General features: G+C 36.3%; 1 protein-coding gene across 2 annotated transcripts in view; it reads left to right on the forward strand.

The window, feature by feature from the left end:
• SLIT2 (slit guidance ligand 2) overlaps positions 1–18,655 on the forward strand; it is a 406,260-nt gene that overhangs the window by 269,192 nt on the left and 118,413 nt on the right. For both annotated transcript variants that reach the window (XM_061419763.1, XM_061419764.1), the window contains exons 7-9: positions 430–501; positions 3,078–3,241; positions 5,753–5,891. In XM_061419763.1, the coding sequence (XP_061275747.1) occupies positions 430–501; positions 3,078–3,241; positions 5,753–5,891 (375 nt within the window). The remainder of the gene's footprint in view (positions 1–429; positions 502–3,077; positions 3,242–5,752; positions 5,892–18,655) is intronic.

An 18,655-nucleotide genomic window follows, 5' to 3' on the forward strand; every position in this document is an offset into this window, starting at 1 on the left:
TGTGCTGTTGTTGTGAGATTTCAGCTGGAGACTTCAAATGGGTTTGTTTACTCGTGGACACTAATAATACATAATACCCTTCAAGGAACTGTAACTCTTCAATTATTTTTATTGTCTGATATTCTAATGGCTCATGTTCATTCCTTAACCAATATCAGAAGTAGACATGTAGGCACAAAGTGCATAAAGCTACATGGTCAAAGATACTGTGGCTAAAGTCGTAGGTTTGCAGTAAGTATTTGATGAATGCATAGCAGTATGTTAAAGTACGAAATTTATTTGTCATCTTGTGTATAATATAGTGCCTTCTTGATGCCATCTTTACCAGATACTTGTTCTGCATAATCACAAGAAGTTTTTTCTGTGTTAACATATGAAATGATCAGTAAATTTTCATATCTAAAATTTCTGACTTTTTTTATTCTACAGCACTCTCAACAATAACAACATTACTAGACTTTCTGTGGCAAGTTTCAACCATATGCCTAAACTTAGGACTTTGTAAGTAGCTTCAATATATATAAAATCAATTTAATCAATTGATTCTCCTTAAGTACTATTTTTAGCAAGTAAAGAAGATGACCACTAGTTCATCATGGGCTAGACAAGGGAAACACCACTTTTTAAAAAGTTCTCGATATAATATTGAAATAAATGAACTATTATTCTGAAAACTTGAAAGCTTCCTTTTAAATAATATGTGTTATGGGAAGTTTGGGAGGGGAGAAAAACATTTACTTTGAGCTATTGTGGAGGTCACATTTCATTAAGAAATGGAAGACTCCTTGATTGGCTGTCAGAAATGATAAATGGTAAATCTTTATGATTTTATTACTGTACAGCAAGCAATCCTAATAAAGCTAAACTGGCTCTCCAACAGTCTTTGTAATGTAAAATTACAGCATCACCCTTTAGTGCTTCTATAATTAAGGTTGTGTCAGCATTTATATTTTAAAATATCTTTTCAGGGGTTACAGATGGACATTAAAATATTTTAGATGGATAAAAATTATTCTCTAATAAAAATGTTTGCTATAGCTATTTTTTTTTTCTTTAAGAACAGAATTAATCCTCAAAACCCAGGGTGGGGTATTTAGTTAAAGCATTTTCAGAGATAAATCTCATTTGAATTGGGTTTCACAGTCACAAATCACCTTGACATAAAAAGTATATCATATACAATATGTGAGAAATTGTGGGAAACATAACCAAAGCAGTGGACTTCTTTAAAAAAAAATGTGTGTTTAAGTAGGGTAAATATACTTTGATAGTGTTTTGAAAATATCTTTCATTTTTACAGTGGCTTATAACTCAAAGCGTTACATTTATTTTCTCTCTTTAATCAAAAATTAGTTTAATTGTGACTTTTTAATGAATTAGATGTCAGTACTAATTCATGTTTTCTCATTAAAATCAAGTCTTCATGGGATGGCATTATAATTTCCTTGGAAAAATATTCAGGAAAATAAAATCATTCCAAAAGTAAGCAAATATAACTAAATTTTGTTTTCTTGGGGCTATCAGATTGAGACTAATCTGGCCCAGTGGGTCCAGTTCACTCAAACTCTTATTTGATGAAATTGGTTTCTCATTAACTTTAGCTAATTTTTAAAAAACAAATTGATCAAGCTTTCAATCTGTGAAAAACTAAAGCCATTAAGACTGCAGAAACTCTGCCATCTGCATTTTTGATAGTGAGTCTTATTTTCATGTAAAAAAAATCCACTACAGTTTGTCATACTATTCAGGTTTTTAAAATTTTATATTGTTTTCTCATTTCAAATATATATGCATCTAATCGCATCACTATAATGTGCTTGGTTTAGATGGAAACACTTACAGAGCAAAGGTGTGGAATGTGCTTTGTAGTTTCCAAAAGATGCCACTGACCTCCTAGCAAGCTTCACCAGAGGTCACCCAGCCTTCCCCAAATGTCCCTTTCTGTCCTGTGGCATGCCATCTAGTTTTGATGGAAGACAGTCTGTTCTGTATCTTCAGGCTCAAGGAGAATGTAAAACAGTCATCTAATTTTAAATTCCCTTGCTTTGGTTGTTTCATTATTCTATATTATCATTGCTACTTAAAAATTCCATTTTTATGGTCCAATTATCTTTCTGGACTGAGTTCCATGTTTTAATATCCATTACTGTTATTGGGTTAGAATCGAGCACATCAGCTAAAAAGGGCTAAAATGGTATTACTATGTCATAGATGATTCTGGGAATGATGCTTTGATTTATAGTTTTGGGTGTCCTTTTCTTTAGTTTGAGAAAACATAAAAGCCAGTTTGAAGTCATTTACCTAATTTAGTGGATATATTTGTCTGATATTTTATAAATGGAGAAGTGCTATTTGCCACTTGAAAGGGATCCATGATCTGGTATGGATCTGTGCCAGCATAGAGGGGACTGGCTTAATTCCTTCACTCCCAGCCATCTATGTCTTTTAATTTCAATTCCTGCTCTTTGAGGCTATGTCCCCAAGAGCCAAAAGCAGCTAATCCCTTTTACTGCGATTAAACAAAAAGAAGGAAATCAGAATCAGGATGTGAAAAGAAGCAGTTTATATTAAATTATTTTTCTGTCTGGTTCAGCAAAAAATGAAAGTGACCTGCTAAAAAGGTTTTGCCAGCAGTTTCCAGAGAGACTAATAATGACAAGACTAACTGGGAACCAGATTGGGAACCACAATTTTTATTAACATGCCTCCTACCCCTACCTGGCCTCTGATCTTCCCATTTCTCTGCCCACCCCCATTGACTGCCAGTATGTTGGAACTGCAGAGCAATTTGCCTCGGACTTCTGTGTGTCTCTTTGTCTCTTTGAATAGACAGCAGCAAAAGATTTTCATGGTCATGTTCAAGCTCTCTGTGTATTTGCTTAGCTCAGTAGATGAAGAGGGACTTGAGTTTGTGCTTATCAGTTTAATTTTTAGGAAAATAATTAAGTTGGCACGTATTAAGCTTTAACCTATTTTATGTTGAGATATAAACTTATATATTATTATGAATGAACTTTGCAAATTTTGAAATAACTCCATTCTGTTTTCTTGCTTTAAACTGCTTGGCTCTCATTCAGTCGACTCCATTCGAACAACCTATATTGTGACTGCCACCTGGCCTGGCTCTCGGACTGGCTGCGCCAAAGGCCTCGGGTGGGCCTCTACACTCAGTGTATGGGGCCATCTCACCTGAGGGGCCACAATGTAGCTGAGGTTCAAAAACGAGAATTTGTCTGCAGCGGTAAGAGAGAAAGAACCTTTCTGTTTTCATATTCCCGTATGCTATGATGTAAGGAACTGTGCAGGGTGCATGCTTGAAAGGTTTCACTGTTCCTCACTAACCTTTGCAGTTGTACACTAATCACTCCATGGAATTCCTCTGTGTTTGTGATGATGGTCATAGGCTGTAAGACAGTCCTGCATGGTTGGCAGTTACTGATGATTTGTACCTAAGTTGTGATGAAGGATTTTTAAGTTTTCACTCCAAGAGAAATGTAAGAACTTTTGAGATTATAGTTCTGTTTGCTACTCATGATTTTCCCTTTAAGAAAGATCATTCTTACTTTGATCTTAACAATTGGAAAAATGATGAACAAGAATTGGATCCTGGCTAGGAAACTGAAAAAGTAATAGAACTGTAGTTGAAAAGTGATAAAATACTTTTCATGTATATGTATGTACTAGTCGTTAAGTTCTACCTAAAAGAGATCAATGACTGGCTTCAGTAACAAAAATATAAAAACAAAAATAAGACTTAGGTTATGTAAAGTATGAATAGGTGACTTTCAGTTCTTTCTATGTGTTTAAGTATTTCACGTATATTTACCTCCCTCATAACATCTGTAGAGAAATGTAATATTATCTTTATATTAGAGATTTAAATGCTAAGAAAAAGAGATGATAAGTAACCTTGTGCAAGGTTATAGAGTTGAGCTCAAGGACCTCAACCTGCACAGTCTGATTCCCAGTTCATATAATTATATGTTAATATGTTGCATAAGGGCCTTCCCAGGTGGCACTAGTGGTAAAGAACCTGCCTGCCAATGCAGGAGATGTAAGAAATGAGGGTTCAGTCCCTGGGTTGAGAAGATTCCCTGGAGGAGGGCATGGCAACCCTCTCCAGTATTCTTGCCTGCAGAATCCCATGGACAGAGGAGCCTGACAGGCTACTGTCCATAGGGTCACAAAGAGTCAGACACAACTGAAGTGACTTATCACACATGCATACACATGTTGCATAAATATTAACATATAATTCATAAATATAAGACTGTTTCTGCTTTAGAAGTGTTTGTTCAAAATAACAATATAGCAAAATTTTAAAATATTTATGTTTATAATGCATCATAAGAGGCTTCACTCGTGGTTAAGATGGTAAAGAATCTGCCTATAATACAGAAGGCCTGGGTTGGATCCCTGGGTCGGGATGATCCCCTGGAGAAAGGCATGACAACCCATTCCAGTGTTCTTGCCTGGAGAATCCCATGGACAGAGGAGCCTGGTGGGCTACAGTCCAGGGGATCGCAAACAGTGGGACACGACTGAGCAATTTTCTCTTTCACTTTCAATGCATCATAAATAGCAGTTTCCTAAAGGCAGAATGAGAAGACATGCTAGTTCAGGATTATTTTATTGCTCCCTTTGCAGCCTTTTTATGTGTTTTCTCATATTTGTAACTCAAACAAATTTTCATGTAATGTTATGGAACATTGTCAATAGGTCTGATTGCTTTATAAAAAATTAAATAAGGAAATGACTAACAATTCGTTACTAACCACTTTTTTCTCTCTTCACTTTTTCCTTCCTGTTTTCTAGATGAGGAAGAAGGCAAGTTGACGTTTCTTATTTAGACTGAGGCTATTTTTGTAACGTATGAGAACTTGTTGAGAGGGATCGGGTTAGTAATTAGCCAGCAGCCTCTTCCCTGTGAATCCCACCGGTAGGGCCCTTTCTCTGCAGAGCAGAGAGGGCTGGCCCTGCTTCAGGGACAAACCCAGCGTTTATAGACGCCCATTTGGTACAACATGCCTGATGGTCTGTTGTTTACCGTTTGAACAGAAAATTTCGGTATTGAATAGTAAAAACATATACCTGTGTGTAACTACACTTAGGCTAACATTTTAGGCTATACAAAGTCAAAAAAATCATCTAGATTACAACTAACAGAATGACATGATACAACTATCAAGACTTCAAAAAAAGCAGTAATTTTGAACCTACCTAGAACTCAAACTTAGCATCATTTATTTTCCTCATACTTATCTGCACAGGATTACTTATTTAGAATCAACAGTTAGGTCCACCAAGAGGGAAGTTTTGCTATTTTCCTTTCCTTCTTTAAGTTAAAGTAAGTTAAGCTACTTAAATTCAGTCAAGACCAGGCTCTGTCTAAGCTTATTAGAAATGAAATACAGATATTATTCTGAAATTGCTGCTTTTTTGAAATTCATAATAGTTTTGTATAGAATTCTAGTTTCAAATCAGAATTTAACCTTTCTCTTAAATCTTTTGAATTTTAAAAATTATCATTTTTGTAGTTTTAAAGATCTCATTTGTTTTACCTATGTTGATCCCAAGACATAAATGCATGCTTCCTAAAATATATTTTAGAAACATAGTGTCATCATATGATCAGGTATTTAAATACACACATTTCTGTTCAGTAACATGCTTGTGATTTGAACCAGGTGTACATGTTGCACACTTAAGAAATCCAGGAAAAAAATACAACTTCTATTTGTTTCTTTTTCAGGTCACCAGTCATTTATGGCTCCTTCTTGCAGTGTTTTGCACTGCCCAGCTGCTTGTACCTGTAGCAACAACATCGTAGATTGCCGTGGGAAAGGTCTCACTGAGATCCCCACGAATCTGCCAGAGACCATCACAGAAATGTATGTGCCCCGAATTCCCTCTTATTCCCTTCTCCCCAGTGACCCAAGCCATGATTTTCTTTAGGAGAATCTGGGTATTTCGAAGGCCAATCTGATCGATCAGCTTAGACAAATGTTCCTTTCAAAATTGTGTTGACCCTTACTCTGTTTAATTAAATATCTTGTTGAAGTGGCTAGGATTTTTGTTTGTTTGTTTGTTTAGCTCAGGTATAATTAAAAAGAATGAATTTTAAGGAAAAATAGTACTTGCCCTTTTCTTCAGAAAGTGTTATCAGGTTCTTTAGGCAAAATAAGAATGTGAGTACCTTTTCTCTCCAGGTGGATCTGGAGATCTGCCCTTGTCCATTTCTACTTGGAGTGGGCATGGTGGGGCGACGGTAAAAGAAAAAGTGGGGTACTAGATCATAGAAACAAAATAACTAGACGGTGTCTCCCTCCTCATGACATCACATTTTAAAATGCTGTTTTATTGTTTTACTTGAATTATTGTATGAATCTACTACATAGTATAAAAAAGATCAAATCAAAATATATAAGATTTTTAAATTAGTGAGCATTTTAGCTTATTTGACCCAATGGCTGCCTCCATTAAAAATTAAATTCTTTTGACAAAATATTTCATACCTATTTTGTATGCATCTGCTGGGTTCATTTCTGTGTTCTTGCCAAATATATATAAGTCATGTGGATAAAAACAAGGTCACAGAAGATATAAAGTGGGCTGCTTTTATCATCTTGGGAGGTGAGCATTAGGAAAAATTTTTACCTTAATATCTACTAAATAAGAAATCACTTCTTAACCACCTAGTCTATGATATGTGTGTGTGTGTGTATTAAGTTAACTCTAAATTTGAATTTAATATTTTTGACGTGTTTGGTTGAAATAATAAAATAGGAACAACTTCTTGTGATAGGCCTACATGCTGCTGCTGCTGCTCAGTAACTCAGTCGTATCTGACTCTCTGTGACCCCATGGACTGTAGCCCACCAGGCTTCTCTGTCCATGGGATTTTCCAGGCAAGAATACTGGAGTGGGTTGCCATGCCCTCCTCGATTTATACTGCATGCATGCTAAGTTGCTTCAGTTATGCCTGACTCTGTGCATCCCTATGGACTATAGCCCGCCAGGCTCCTCTGTCCATTGGATTCTCTAGCAAAAGTACTAGGCTGGGTTGCCATGCACTCCTCCAGGGATTCTTCCCTACCCAGGGATCAAGCCAGGGCTCCTGCGTTGCAGGCAGATTCTTCACCACTGAGCCACTACGGAAGCTGATAGGCCTCCAGAGCAAGCACCAAAAAAATCAAGTCATTTTCAAGAACTATTCATTATTTTTTCACCTATTAACTTCCTTATTTTATAAGAGAATAATCTTAATTCAGAAGACCCACTAACATTATTTTAAAGTATTTAAATGTGCTTTAAAGTGTACTTATAGCTTTGCAGTGCTTGACACAGAAATAGAATAAACATTTGCACATGATAATATTATTCTCATCAAATTTTTAATTAAGGAAACACTCTTGGCCATAAAGAACATTTTTATATTTTCAGTTCAGTTCAGTTCAGTCGCTCAGTCGTGTCCGACTCTTTGCAACCCCATGAATCGCAGCACGCCAGGCCTCCCTGTCCCTCACCAACTCCTGGAGTTCACTGAGACTCACGTCCATCGAGTCAGTGATGCCATTCAGCCATCTCATCCTCTGTCGTCCCCTTCTCCTCCTGCCTCCAATCCCTCCCAGCATCAGTCTTTTCCAATGAGTCAACTCTTCGCATGAGGTGGCCAAAGTACTGGAGTTTCAGCTTTAGCATCATTCCTTCCAAAGAAATCCCAGGGCTGATCTCCTTCAGAATGGACTGGTTGGATCTCCTTGCAGTCCAAGGGACTCTCAAGAGTCTTCTCCAACACCACAGTTCAAAAGCATCAATTCTTCGGCGCTCAGCCTTCTTTACAGTCCAACTCTCACATCCATACATGACCACAGGGAAAACCATAGCCTTGACTAGATGGACCTTTGTTGGCAAAGTAATGTCTCTGCTTTTGAATATGCTACCTAGGTTGGTCATAACTTTCCTTCCAAGGAGTAAGTGTCTTTTAATTTCATGGCTGCAGTCACCATCTGCAGTGATTTTGGAGCCCAGAAAAATAAAGTCTGACACTGTTTCCACTGTTTCCCCATCTATTTCCCATGAAGTGATGGGACCGGATGCCATGATCTTTGTTTTCTGAATGTTGAGCTTTAAGCCAACTTTGTCACTCTCCACTTTCACTTTCATCAAGAGGCTTTTTAGCTAACCTTAAAAGAAGAACACTATGTGCCTTGGAAAGTGCAAGTGACATTCTGCAAAGGAGAAACACTGGGGACAAAGGGCAGAGGTGGCAGTGAGCATTTTGCTTTAGGAATTGCACAGTTGAGCTTAATTAGAGTAAGTAGTACATGTTGAGGCATCATGAAAAATGATGCCTCAAAAAGACATCTCCATTCAATTTTACAGCCATAGATTACCAAAGGCCTCTCATCTTAGAAGATATAATATATGACAGAGTAAATAGTAGAAAGACATAGTAAGTGTTCACATAACGAATTGTGTGTCCATCTATTCAGGCCAAACATTAAGTAAGTAAGCACTTACTATAGAAAGGCAACATACATTCTCTAGAGATCTCTATCAAGTGGCATGCAAATTAAAAGCTGTGAAATGAGGTACAAAGTAACACACATTCTAAAAGAGGAAAAATTATAAAGTTCATGGTATTTATTACAGAGGGCCTAAAGTGGAAAGCAGGTTATGGTAGTTAACCAGAGTCCGAAAGCTTTAGTTGGAACCCGAAGTCTGCCTGTCCTTTACTAACTATGAAGCTATAGGCAAGCTACTTATCCTTTATAGGATTGTCTCCATCTCTGAACTAACTGTTGTTGTTAGTTTGTAATGAAAGAATTAACATATGTAGGGCTTCGTGTGCTTGTGCATGCGAGTTAGAGTCGTGTCTGACTCTGTGACACCATGGACAGGCTCTGTCCATGGGATTCTCCAGGCAAGAATACTGGAGTGGATTGCCATGCAGTCCTCCAGGGGATCTTCCCAACCCAGGAATCAAACCCATGTCTCTTATGTCTATTGCCTTGTCATGGTTCTCTACCTCTAGCGCCACCTGGGAAGCCCCCTCATGTGCTTAGAAGATAGCAATCATTCAATGAATGATACCTTGATTGTTGAAGCCTTCATCCAGGAGATAATGTATTAGATAGGCCTTGAAGGATAATTAATGAGTGTAATTGCAAAGATGAGAAAGAGTTTGCAGAAGTAATTAACATTATGAGCACAGACAATAAGAATGGAAGTCTAAAATACTGCCAAACAGGAACTCAGTTTGATGGGTTTTTGGTATCTGGGAGTTCAGGAAAGAGATAAAGTTGAAAAGGTAGGTTGAAACTAATTCATGGAGGCGCTTGATAGTATGAGGATCTAAATCTTTCTTTGGAATGTGTTCGAACACAGGAGTTTGAATCTCCAAGGAGATTAATCTGTTGTCTATGTACCAGCGGTTTGGCAAAAGAAGAGAAAACCAGGCTTGAGGCTTCTATTGTGTTGGTCAAGGGGAGAGGTCATGAGAGCAGGAGCTAGGAAGTGATAGTTGGAATGATGATGTGGAAGCACATGTGATAGCCAGTACAGAAGCAGAATTAATAGGATTTGGCATTTGATGAGATGAGAGAGTAATGGAGAAAAATGAACCAGAGATGATGCCAAAATTTTAAGTATGAAGGATATGGATATGGTGGTTATAACATTGTATGTAAAAAAACTGAGGAGTAGTACCAAAACTGGGAGGGAAAATGACGGTGAGCAAAATCTGTGAAATACTGAATTTCCAATAAGGTGTTTAGAGATACTATAATAATAAAGACTGTCATAATTTGGAGCAGGACATGACTTCAGACAAAGACTTTGGAGTAACTGTTATTACAAAAAACAAAGTAGATAGTTGAAGGCATCAAATGGCCAATGGAAAGGAGAAAAAGAGAAGAGAAACCTGAGAGGACTAAATTAAAAGAGCAGATGGCCACAGTAGATAAAGGAGGAAGGGGCTTCTAGGAAAAATGATCTGCCGAGTCAGATACTCCAGCTGAAGAACCAAGAGGAGATCTGAGAATAAGTCTCAGAACTTGACTATATTACTCTTGAAGGGTTCAAGATAGAATGATAGCTGAATGAGTCGCTTTTCAGAGTGTTAAGAAAGATTAGAGGTGATGAATATTGAAGAGAACAGATATGAAGTAGTTTGAAGAGTTTGGCTGAGAAGGGATTTTTTAAGAAGACAATTGGGTAGATTTGAATTTATTTTGAGATACAGAAATCTGCAGTCCTTAGAAAATCAGAGAGTAAGAATGGGTTTAGAGAGTCATGAGGGGCTTCCCTGGTGGCTCAAATGGTAAAAAAAAATCTGCCTGCAATGCAGTAGACCCAGGATCAATCCCTGTGGTTGGGAAGATCCCCTGGACAAGAGAATAGCTACTCATTCCAGTATTCTTGCCTGGAGAATTCCATGGACAGAGCCTGGTGGCCTACAGTCCATGGGGCCACAAAGAGTCAGACATGACTGAGTGACTAACACACAGAGTCATGAGAGTGTGAGAGTTAAGGTATGTGGGAGCAAGACTGTTCGGGACCTAGAAGGAAGCTGCTCAAATCCTGGTCATAGGAAAGGAGATGAAAACACTGTTGCTGACTGAGAAAAGAGGAGTGAGTTGTGACATAACAGACTGAAAGGAACAGGAAACATTTCAAATAGTTTATCTCATGTAGTCTGCTTTTTGTCATAGAGCTTTTCTTACAGTTGCATGCTCTATAGATTTTTGTATGATGATAGAAATTAGTAGCTGGAAATTACACTAAATATATGTCCCATTGAGTTTGTTTGTGTTGAGGAGATGGTGTATCAGGTAAAGCTATAATAAAGGAGAGATGGAAACATGCAAAGCTCTAGGTGAATTTTACTTCTCTGATTATTACATTATCAGCTCTATCAGTAGAGCATCTGGTAATAAATCCTATTGATCTTCAACTCCAACAAAATACCCCATTACTATTCTTTATAGTGGCACAAGTTACTAGCTTAGTGACTCATTTATTTTATTACTCTTTTATTTTTTATTAAAGAATCAGTAAGATTCATAAATGTAGAAATAAAGCTGGGCAACATCTTCTTTAAAATTTGTTATGGGTTTCATATTTTTAATACATAATGAACTGAACATTATAAATTTCTTTCATAGTTTTCATATAATGTTTTCAATCTGGATTTTTACCATAAATTATCAGTAGAATGTCTTTTTTTTTTTTTTGCAAGTTATCAAACATTTCTAATCCCTTGAAAATTGACAACTTCATCTTGCTATTTTAAAAAGACTGGGCTCTGGACTTCCCTAGTGGTCCAGTGGTTAAGAATCTGTGCTTCCACTGCAGGGATTTGTGAGTAAGATCCTGCATGCTGTGTGGTGAGACCAAACAAAAAGGAAAGAAAACAGACCAGGCTCAAAACAATGAAGAAATCTTGTTTAAAAAGAAAAAAAAATTATTCAATTGTAAAGTGACTAAACTGCCTCAGCCTTAGATTTATTTGGCTCCAAAACCTATGTTCCATCTTCCATCCAGCTGCCAAAAAAAGGTAGATGTGGCTTAGCTTGTTGGAATATCGTAAAAGGGATGAATGGAAAATCAGGAGAGGCAAATACCAGAAAACAGGACACTTGAAGATACTTACATACGAAGGGAAGAAGCAGAGAGAAAGACAAGGCGTGAAGGTATAGGGATTGTATTTGTATTACTTTATGTCTACAACTGTTGTCTTCTTTCCTAGCCTCTATTAAATAATCTCATATCTCCCTAGATTTTGTCTGTATAGAAGTTATTACAACTTAATTCAATATTCTGGTTAGTGTCAAACTACCCTATTACACTGCAAGCATAATGAGGGCAGGGCCATATCTTTTTTCTTCACCACTTTTGTCCCAAAACTTAACACTGTGCGGGTGGGAAGAAGAACAGTATTGGGGGATGAGTGGGTGATCTAGGACACAAGCTCAGGAGAGCCTCCAAGCCTCTATTCTTCAAAATAAAAGAAAATGTGATGAAGGAGAATCAACTAGTAAAAGATAGATGAGGGAAAATAGAATGTATAATATCAGGTAGAATTAGATTTAGAAGAAAGAAGTTGTTGCTGCCCCAGAGGCTGTCCAGCACCTTGCTGCTTTGAACTCTGCTGGTTGAGCACCTTGTTTTCATACAGATGGAATACCTCAGGCAAGTCTATACATGGATGGTCTGACCCATGGGGGCAAAATCATTAATAGCGAATTGATTCTCTATATATCAAATCCTCTGAATTAACTTCTTAAATCTTGAGGTATAATATTTTGAATGTCATGTGATAGATTGCTATAAAGTAGACATTTAGTTCTCTTCAATCCAGTTATAGATTTTCTGTGGCATATCGCCTATCCAAACCATTATACAGAAATTGCATAAATCACAGAGGACATTTAGACACAGGTTGTGACAATTTAGTATGTCTTGTTCACTCTTAGTTCTTATTGCTTTTAATCTTGGTTGCATTTTCCAGGCCTCCAAAGCTGGGAACCATACAATTTGCCTTTTAATTTGTCTGAAGATCCCTGATCTTCAGGGATCTTCAAATTTTGTTCAAATTTGTGTTCAAATTTTGGGAAGGGAAATTCTGGTAGTAAAGTTCTCAGGTCAGGTCTTATGAGGGTTGTCTCAGTGTTTTCTAAGATGTGTTGCAAATGCTCAAGTTATACTGCTTGTTTTGGATGTGGGAAATGGCAACCCACTCCAGTATTCGTGCCTGAAAAATCTCGTGGACAGAGGAACCTGGAGGGCTGCAGTCCAGAGGGCTGCAAAGAGTAGGACACAACTGAGCAACTGAGCACACATTCAGTAAAATGGGAAGGGAACTCACTCTGTGGGATAAGCTCACTGCACTGCTTTTACTCTGCTAGTAGTAACGAAGACTCTTTCAAAGAGATTCAGAATGTTGGAGGTTGGATATGAAGTTCAGGAGTACATTTTTTTCCTTTTGTTTCCTCTGGATCATTCGCATGCATATTTATAAAGAAATGAAAGTGAGAATGATTCTTGAATGCTGTATCTGATTATAAACTGCATGTTTGACATTGAATATCTGATTTTAAAAATATGTCTTTGTCCTCCATTTCTGTTTAGGCACTCTTCTTGTGTTTAACCCTTCTACATGCTATTTTTGCATTTGCCTCTTCCAAAATTTTGAACCCTTATTTCAATTAAATTGTACTTGTCAAATTTTGAATCTGCATATTTCAAAGTTATTTGAGTTTCTGTTGGTGAAAAAGTGATTGCTTTAGTCACTCAGTCGAGTCTGACTCTTTGCAACCCCATGAACTGTAGCCCACTAGGGTCCTCTGTCCATAGAATTCTCCAGGCAATAATACTAGAGTGGGTAGTCATTCCCTTCTCCAGAGGATCTTCCCGACCTAGGGATCAAACCCAGGTCTCCTTCATTGCAGGCAGATTCTTCACAGTCTGAGCCACCATGGTAGGGATATATAAATTAGATTTGATCAATATGCTTTTTTTTTTAAAAGGTCTTGAAAATATTTTATTTTTTTTTAATTTTATTTTATTTTTAAACTTTACATAATTGTATTAGTTTTGCCAAATATCAAAATGAATCCGCTACAGGTATACATGTGTTCCCCATCCTGAACCCTCCTCCCTCCTCCCTCCCCATACCATCCCTCTGGGTCCTATTGTATATTAGCTTATTAGGAAAGTTACAAGTATTCATGAAATGAAGCATGACTTTTTTACTTTAACATGAACTTAGGAATGTCTTAGCTCACAATATAGCTGTCATGCTGTGTAATTGTTTCATTTTCTTTTAATTATGCAGATTTTGAAAATAAATTTTAAAAATAAATATAATATGTAGTTTGACTAATTTTTATAGCACATGTAAGTTACCTTGACTTTCGAGGTTTCCCTGGTGGTTCAGCTGGTAAAGAATCCACCTGCAATGAGAGATCCCTGGGTTGGGAAGATCCCCTGGAGAAGGAACAGCTACCCACTCCAGTATTCTAGTCTGGAGAATACCATGGTCTCTTCCATGGGGTCGTAAAGAGTCGGACATGACTGAGCAACTTTCACTTTCACTTTTTCCTTTTATTATTTAGACAATATTGAACAAATATCTGTCTGAAGTTTTTATATTATGATTCCATTATAAGTTAGGAGCTTAGAAAAATACATAGTAATTTCACTTCCTGCAGAATGCAGAGAGCATTTTGTTCAGTATACAAAATAAAGACCACCATTGTGTTTCCTCAGAACATCTTACTTAATTCTTAGTTATCAGTAGCCATGCTTAGTGTAATCCCTACAGCAATTTTGATAGTTCCACAGCAAAATAGTATAAGATAAATTTGGTAAAATACATTTATAGATTAAACTGTATCTGTAGTTCCAGAGACCATTGAGTTCACTAATAATCATTGGAGTGTTTTCATCTTTATCATGGCAAAATTCTCAATTTTATATGCATATCTTGATTATCTTGATATCATTAATTGCTATTGAATTAAATAGAAGAGTAATCTTTTTTGTAAAGAAAATTCATTTTTATTAATAACATAGGTTCATGAGAAGAAATTATATGCATCAATTTCCCTCAATTTACTTCCTTTTTTTCAATTTTACTAAGGAATAATTGACAAACACAATTGTATATATTCAAAGGGTATATACATCACATCATGATGATTTGATATACTTATTCATTGTATGGTGATTACAAAGATCAAAGTAATTAACACATTCATCACCTCAAATAGTTAACTCTTTTTGTTTCTGGTGAGAATGCTTAAATTCTACTCTGAGCAATTTTCAAGTATACAATATTTGAAATATATTAACTGTAGTTACCATGCTGTATATTAGACTCTCAGAATTTATTCTTCTTATAACAGAATTTGTACCTGTTGACATACATCTCCCCAACCACCAGCCTCTGCCAATCACTATTCTATTTTGTGAAATCATCTTTTCTTTCTTTCTTTTTTTTTGGTTCCACATATTAGTGAAAGCATACAGTATTTATACTTATCTGTTTGCCTTACTTCACTAAGCATATGCCCTCCTGGTTTATCTGTGTTGTCTCAAATGACAGTATTCCCTTTCTTTGATTGGCTGTATAATATTCCATAGGATACATACCACAATTTCTTTATCCATTCATCTGTCATAGTACATTTAGATTGTTTCCATAGTTTGCCATTAGTGAATAAAGCTGCAAAAACATGGAGATGCAAATACTGCTTAGAGATAATGATTTCAGTTCCTTCAGGTATATACCTAAGAGTGGGATTGCTGGAGCATATTGTAGTTGTTTTGGGGGCTTCCCTGGTAGCTCAGCTGGTAAAGAATCTGCCTGAAATGCAGGAGACCTCAGTTCAATTTCTGGGTTGGAAAGATTCCCTGGAGAAGGACAGGGCAACCCACTCCAGTATTCTTGGGCTTCCCTGGTGGCTCAGACAGTAAAGAATCTGCCTACAATGCGGGAGACCTGGGTTCGATCTCTGGATTGGGAAGATCCCCCGGAGGAAAGCATGGCAACCCACTCCAGTATTCTTGCCTGGAGAATCTCCATGGACAGAGGAGCCTGGCAGGCTGCAGTCCATGGGGTCGCAAACAGTCAGACACAACTGAGTGACTAAGCACAGCACAGCATACTGTTTTCCATAATGGTTTCATTCTCACCAATGGTGCATAAAGTTTCTCTTTTTCCACATATTTGCCAACAATTTTTTTCTCCTATCTTTTTGATAATAGCCATCCTAACTGGTGTGAGGTGATACCTAACTGTACTTCATTTGCATTTCTCTAATGATTATTTTGATTACTTGCTTTATTGTAACTGAATTGTGTGAATTCTTTATATATTTAGGATATTAATCCCTATTACATATGATTTGCAAATATTTCTCCCATTCTGTTGGTTGCCTTTTCAATATATTGATTTTTTTTCTTATTTGTACGTAATTTCACAAAAATTTATATCTATAAAGTATATGTTACATGCATGTATACACATACCTTTTATGTTCTTCTATTGTTGTTGAGTTGTTTGAACATTCAAGCAGAAAGGCACAATGGCTTTCATAAGAAAAAAGTATAGAAGAATGAATCAAACATTTGTAATATTAGATAAGATATGAAAATGAGTGAAAAAGAAGTATTAAAATGGCTAGAGGGGTAAAAGCAGATGCTCCAACTGGTTTCTCTTAAAAATTCCAAGTCGTCTGATGAATGTTATTGCAGCAGAGAATGACATGTGGAAATGTAAGTTTTTTTTCACATACTGCATAATCAACACTATTTTTGAGTGCCTATTTTGCATCAGGCATTACAGATAAGAGGTCACAGTTTCAGCTTTCAAAATGTTTACAACATCAAGAATTTAAGTTTTATACAACAGAAATTTTAAAAGCTACATGATAAGTAATAAAATACATATGCATGGGAAGACAGAGAAAGGAATATCTTGATTTTCCTGGGAGACTCAAAGAATCTTCATGTATGAGGATGTGTTTTGCAAGCAGAGAGATCAGGGGCTTTCTAGAGAGTGAAAAGAGTATATGCAAAGACCCAGAAAAGTTAAAGAGTTGTATGTTTTCAGGAAATTTAAACAGTTTTAGTGGTTAGAACATACATTGAAAGCCTCATCTTGAAAAATCACTGTCCTGATGACAATAAAATAGAAGGGAAAATTTTGAGCATTGTAGTATGATTTACTTTGCTAGCTAGAAAAATCACTCTAACATGGAGTAGAGAATCCACTTTTGATACAAAGAGTCTATAGAAGGTATAATAAAGATAGGCTTAGTAGCAGATAGTAGTGAGAAGTTATTCCAAGAAGTGACTCAAGTGCTGTTGTGGTTGAGTCACTGGAAACTTCTACAGGAAAGTAATGAAGACCCATCAGATATGAATAAGCTGTGTAGACTTTAACATAAAAATGAAGACAGCCGGGGCACAAAGTATTATTCATTCTCAGGTGAATAAAATTGTCATTCCTTTAAAGAATTAAGTTATTGATTGATTGTCATATAGTCAGCCTGAAACGGTAAGCTGAAATCCTGTATAGTTCAAATTCTACTAGCGATCATAGTGTTATCTGAACTTTAGGGGAAAGATAACGGATGACTTGGGCAATAATTCTGTGCAGGCATCAGGGAGAAGGCTAGTCACTATCTATTCATTGAGTTATCCCATTAAAGGTAATTTGCATAATGTTTAAAACTAAAATTATTGCCAAATAGGAGACTTAGTTCAGTGCCTAACTTATATTAAGCATCCAAAAGATTTTAGTTATTAATGAAAAACAAAGCAGCAAAACTTCTGTTTGTCTTTCTTGGATTGTGAAGGAAAGATTATATATGAAAACTGGTTGTTACTGACATTATGAATCTGTACTCTGTCACCCTGAAATTGGTGAGTCACGTGTCTTAGCCCATTTTTCCCACTAAATCTAAATTATGTGATTCTGTGTATTGAGTGTACTTTTGCTTGCATTTGAGTATGTGTCCATATAAATACGTACATAAAAATTTTAGCACTCATTCAGAATGTCATTGCCTGAAATACGAGGTCAGTAGGAACTCAAACACACATTTTTGTTTTACTTTAAATGCTTAAAGACCAAATGGAAAAGAGTTATTTTTACTATGAAAACATCAATTAAATTTGCACTGAGAGAAATATACCCAGAATGACATCACAGGAAATAAAATAAGATTAAGGAAACGGACAGTTTTCAGGAACAAGTCATCCCAAAATAGGAATTGTTGATAATCAATTAGGATGGACATAGTCTTAAGGCAAAAATGCCAGCTATATGTGAAGTATGTCCCTCTAGAGGCCAATATTCACTCAGCTGTTAAAGATATTTATTAAACTTAAAAAGTTCTGGTAACCACAATTACATAACAGTAATAATATTCTAGTCTAAAATAATGTTGGGTCATTTTAGGTAGAGACATATAAAAGATTTCAATGGCGTGCATTTACTGCTAAAGTTAGAAGTAATATCTCCAAAATATACAGTACTTATTTAGAATTATTGTATAACAGGCAAGAGGATCTCTGATGGCAAAATAATATTACTGCTTCCTCTTTTACAAATGCAGGGCTGATATTACCTATGATGAGAATGTTTGTCTCCTCTGAGTAGTCCATGACTCAGAAGCAAAAGTCATTCTGCAACCCCAGCCTTCACCCCATTAAATCTGTTCTATTCTTTGGCAGCTGTTTTTGCCATTTACGTTGAAAGCAGATGGGGAAAATGCAAAGAACTGTCAGTTTTATTGCCATGTATAATCAGCATCTGGGCTGTATGTTACAGAAACAATCAGTCCAAACTCATACTTTACTGGTGGTGTAAAAACCCTTTTTGAGTTTCTCAGACAGCTTTCAAATTAAAGTGCTCTTTTTTAATCATGTTGATCATGGAAACAGCAACCATTTGTATTGCTTTTTCAGCCTCCATAAGAATGATGCATGAGTGTAGGTCTTTAAAATACAGTTATGAGTTATCTTCAAAAAACCTGTCTTGCTAATTTGTTTAAAAATGTGTTTTGAACCATAAATATTTATTTCTCATTAGAGATCAAGTCATGTATCAGATTTATTCCTTTATATAATCTGTGTGTTT

This window comes from Bos javanicus, chromosome 6, assembly GCF_032452875.1.
Source record: "Bos javanicus breed banteng chromosome 6, ARS-OSU_banteng_1.0, whole genome shotgun sequence".
In the NCBI taxonomy this organism is placed as follows: Eukaryota; Metazoa; Chordata; class Mammalia; order Artiodactyla; family Bovidae; genus Bos; species Bos javanicus.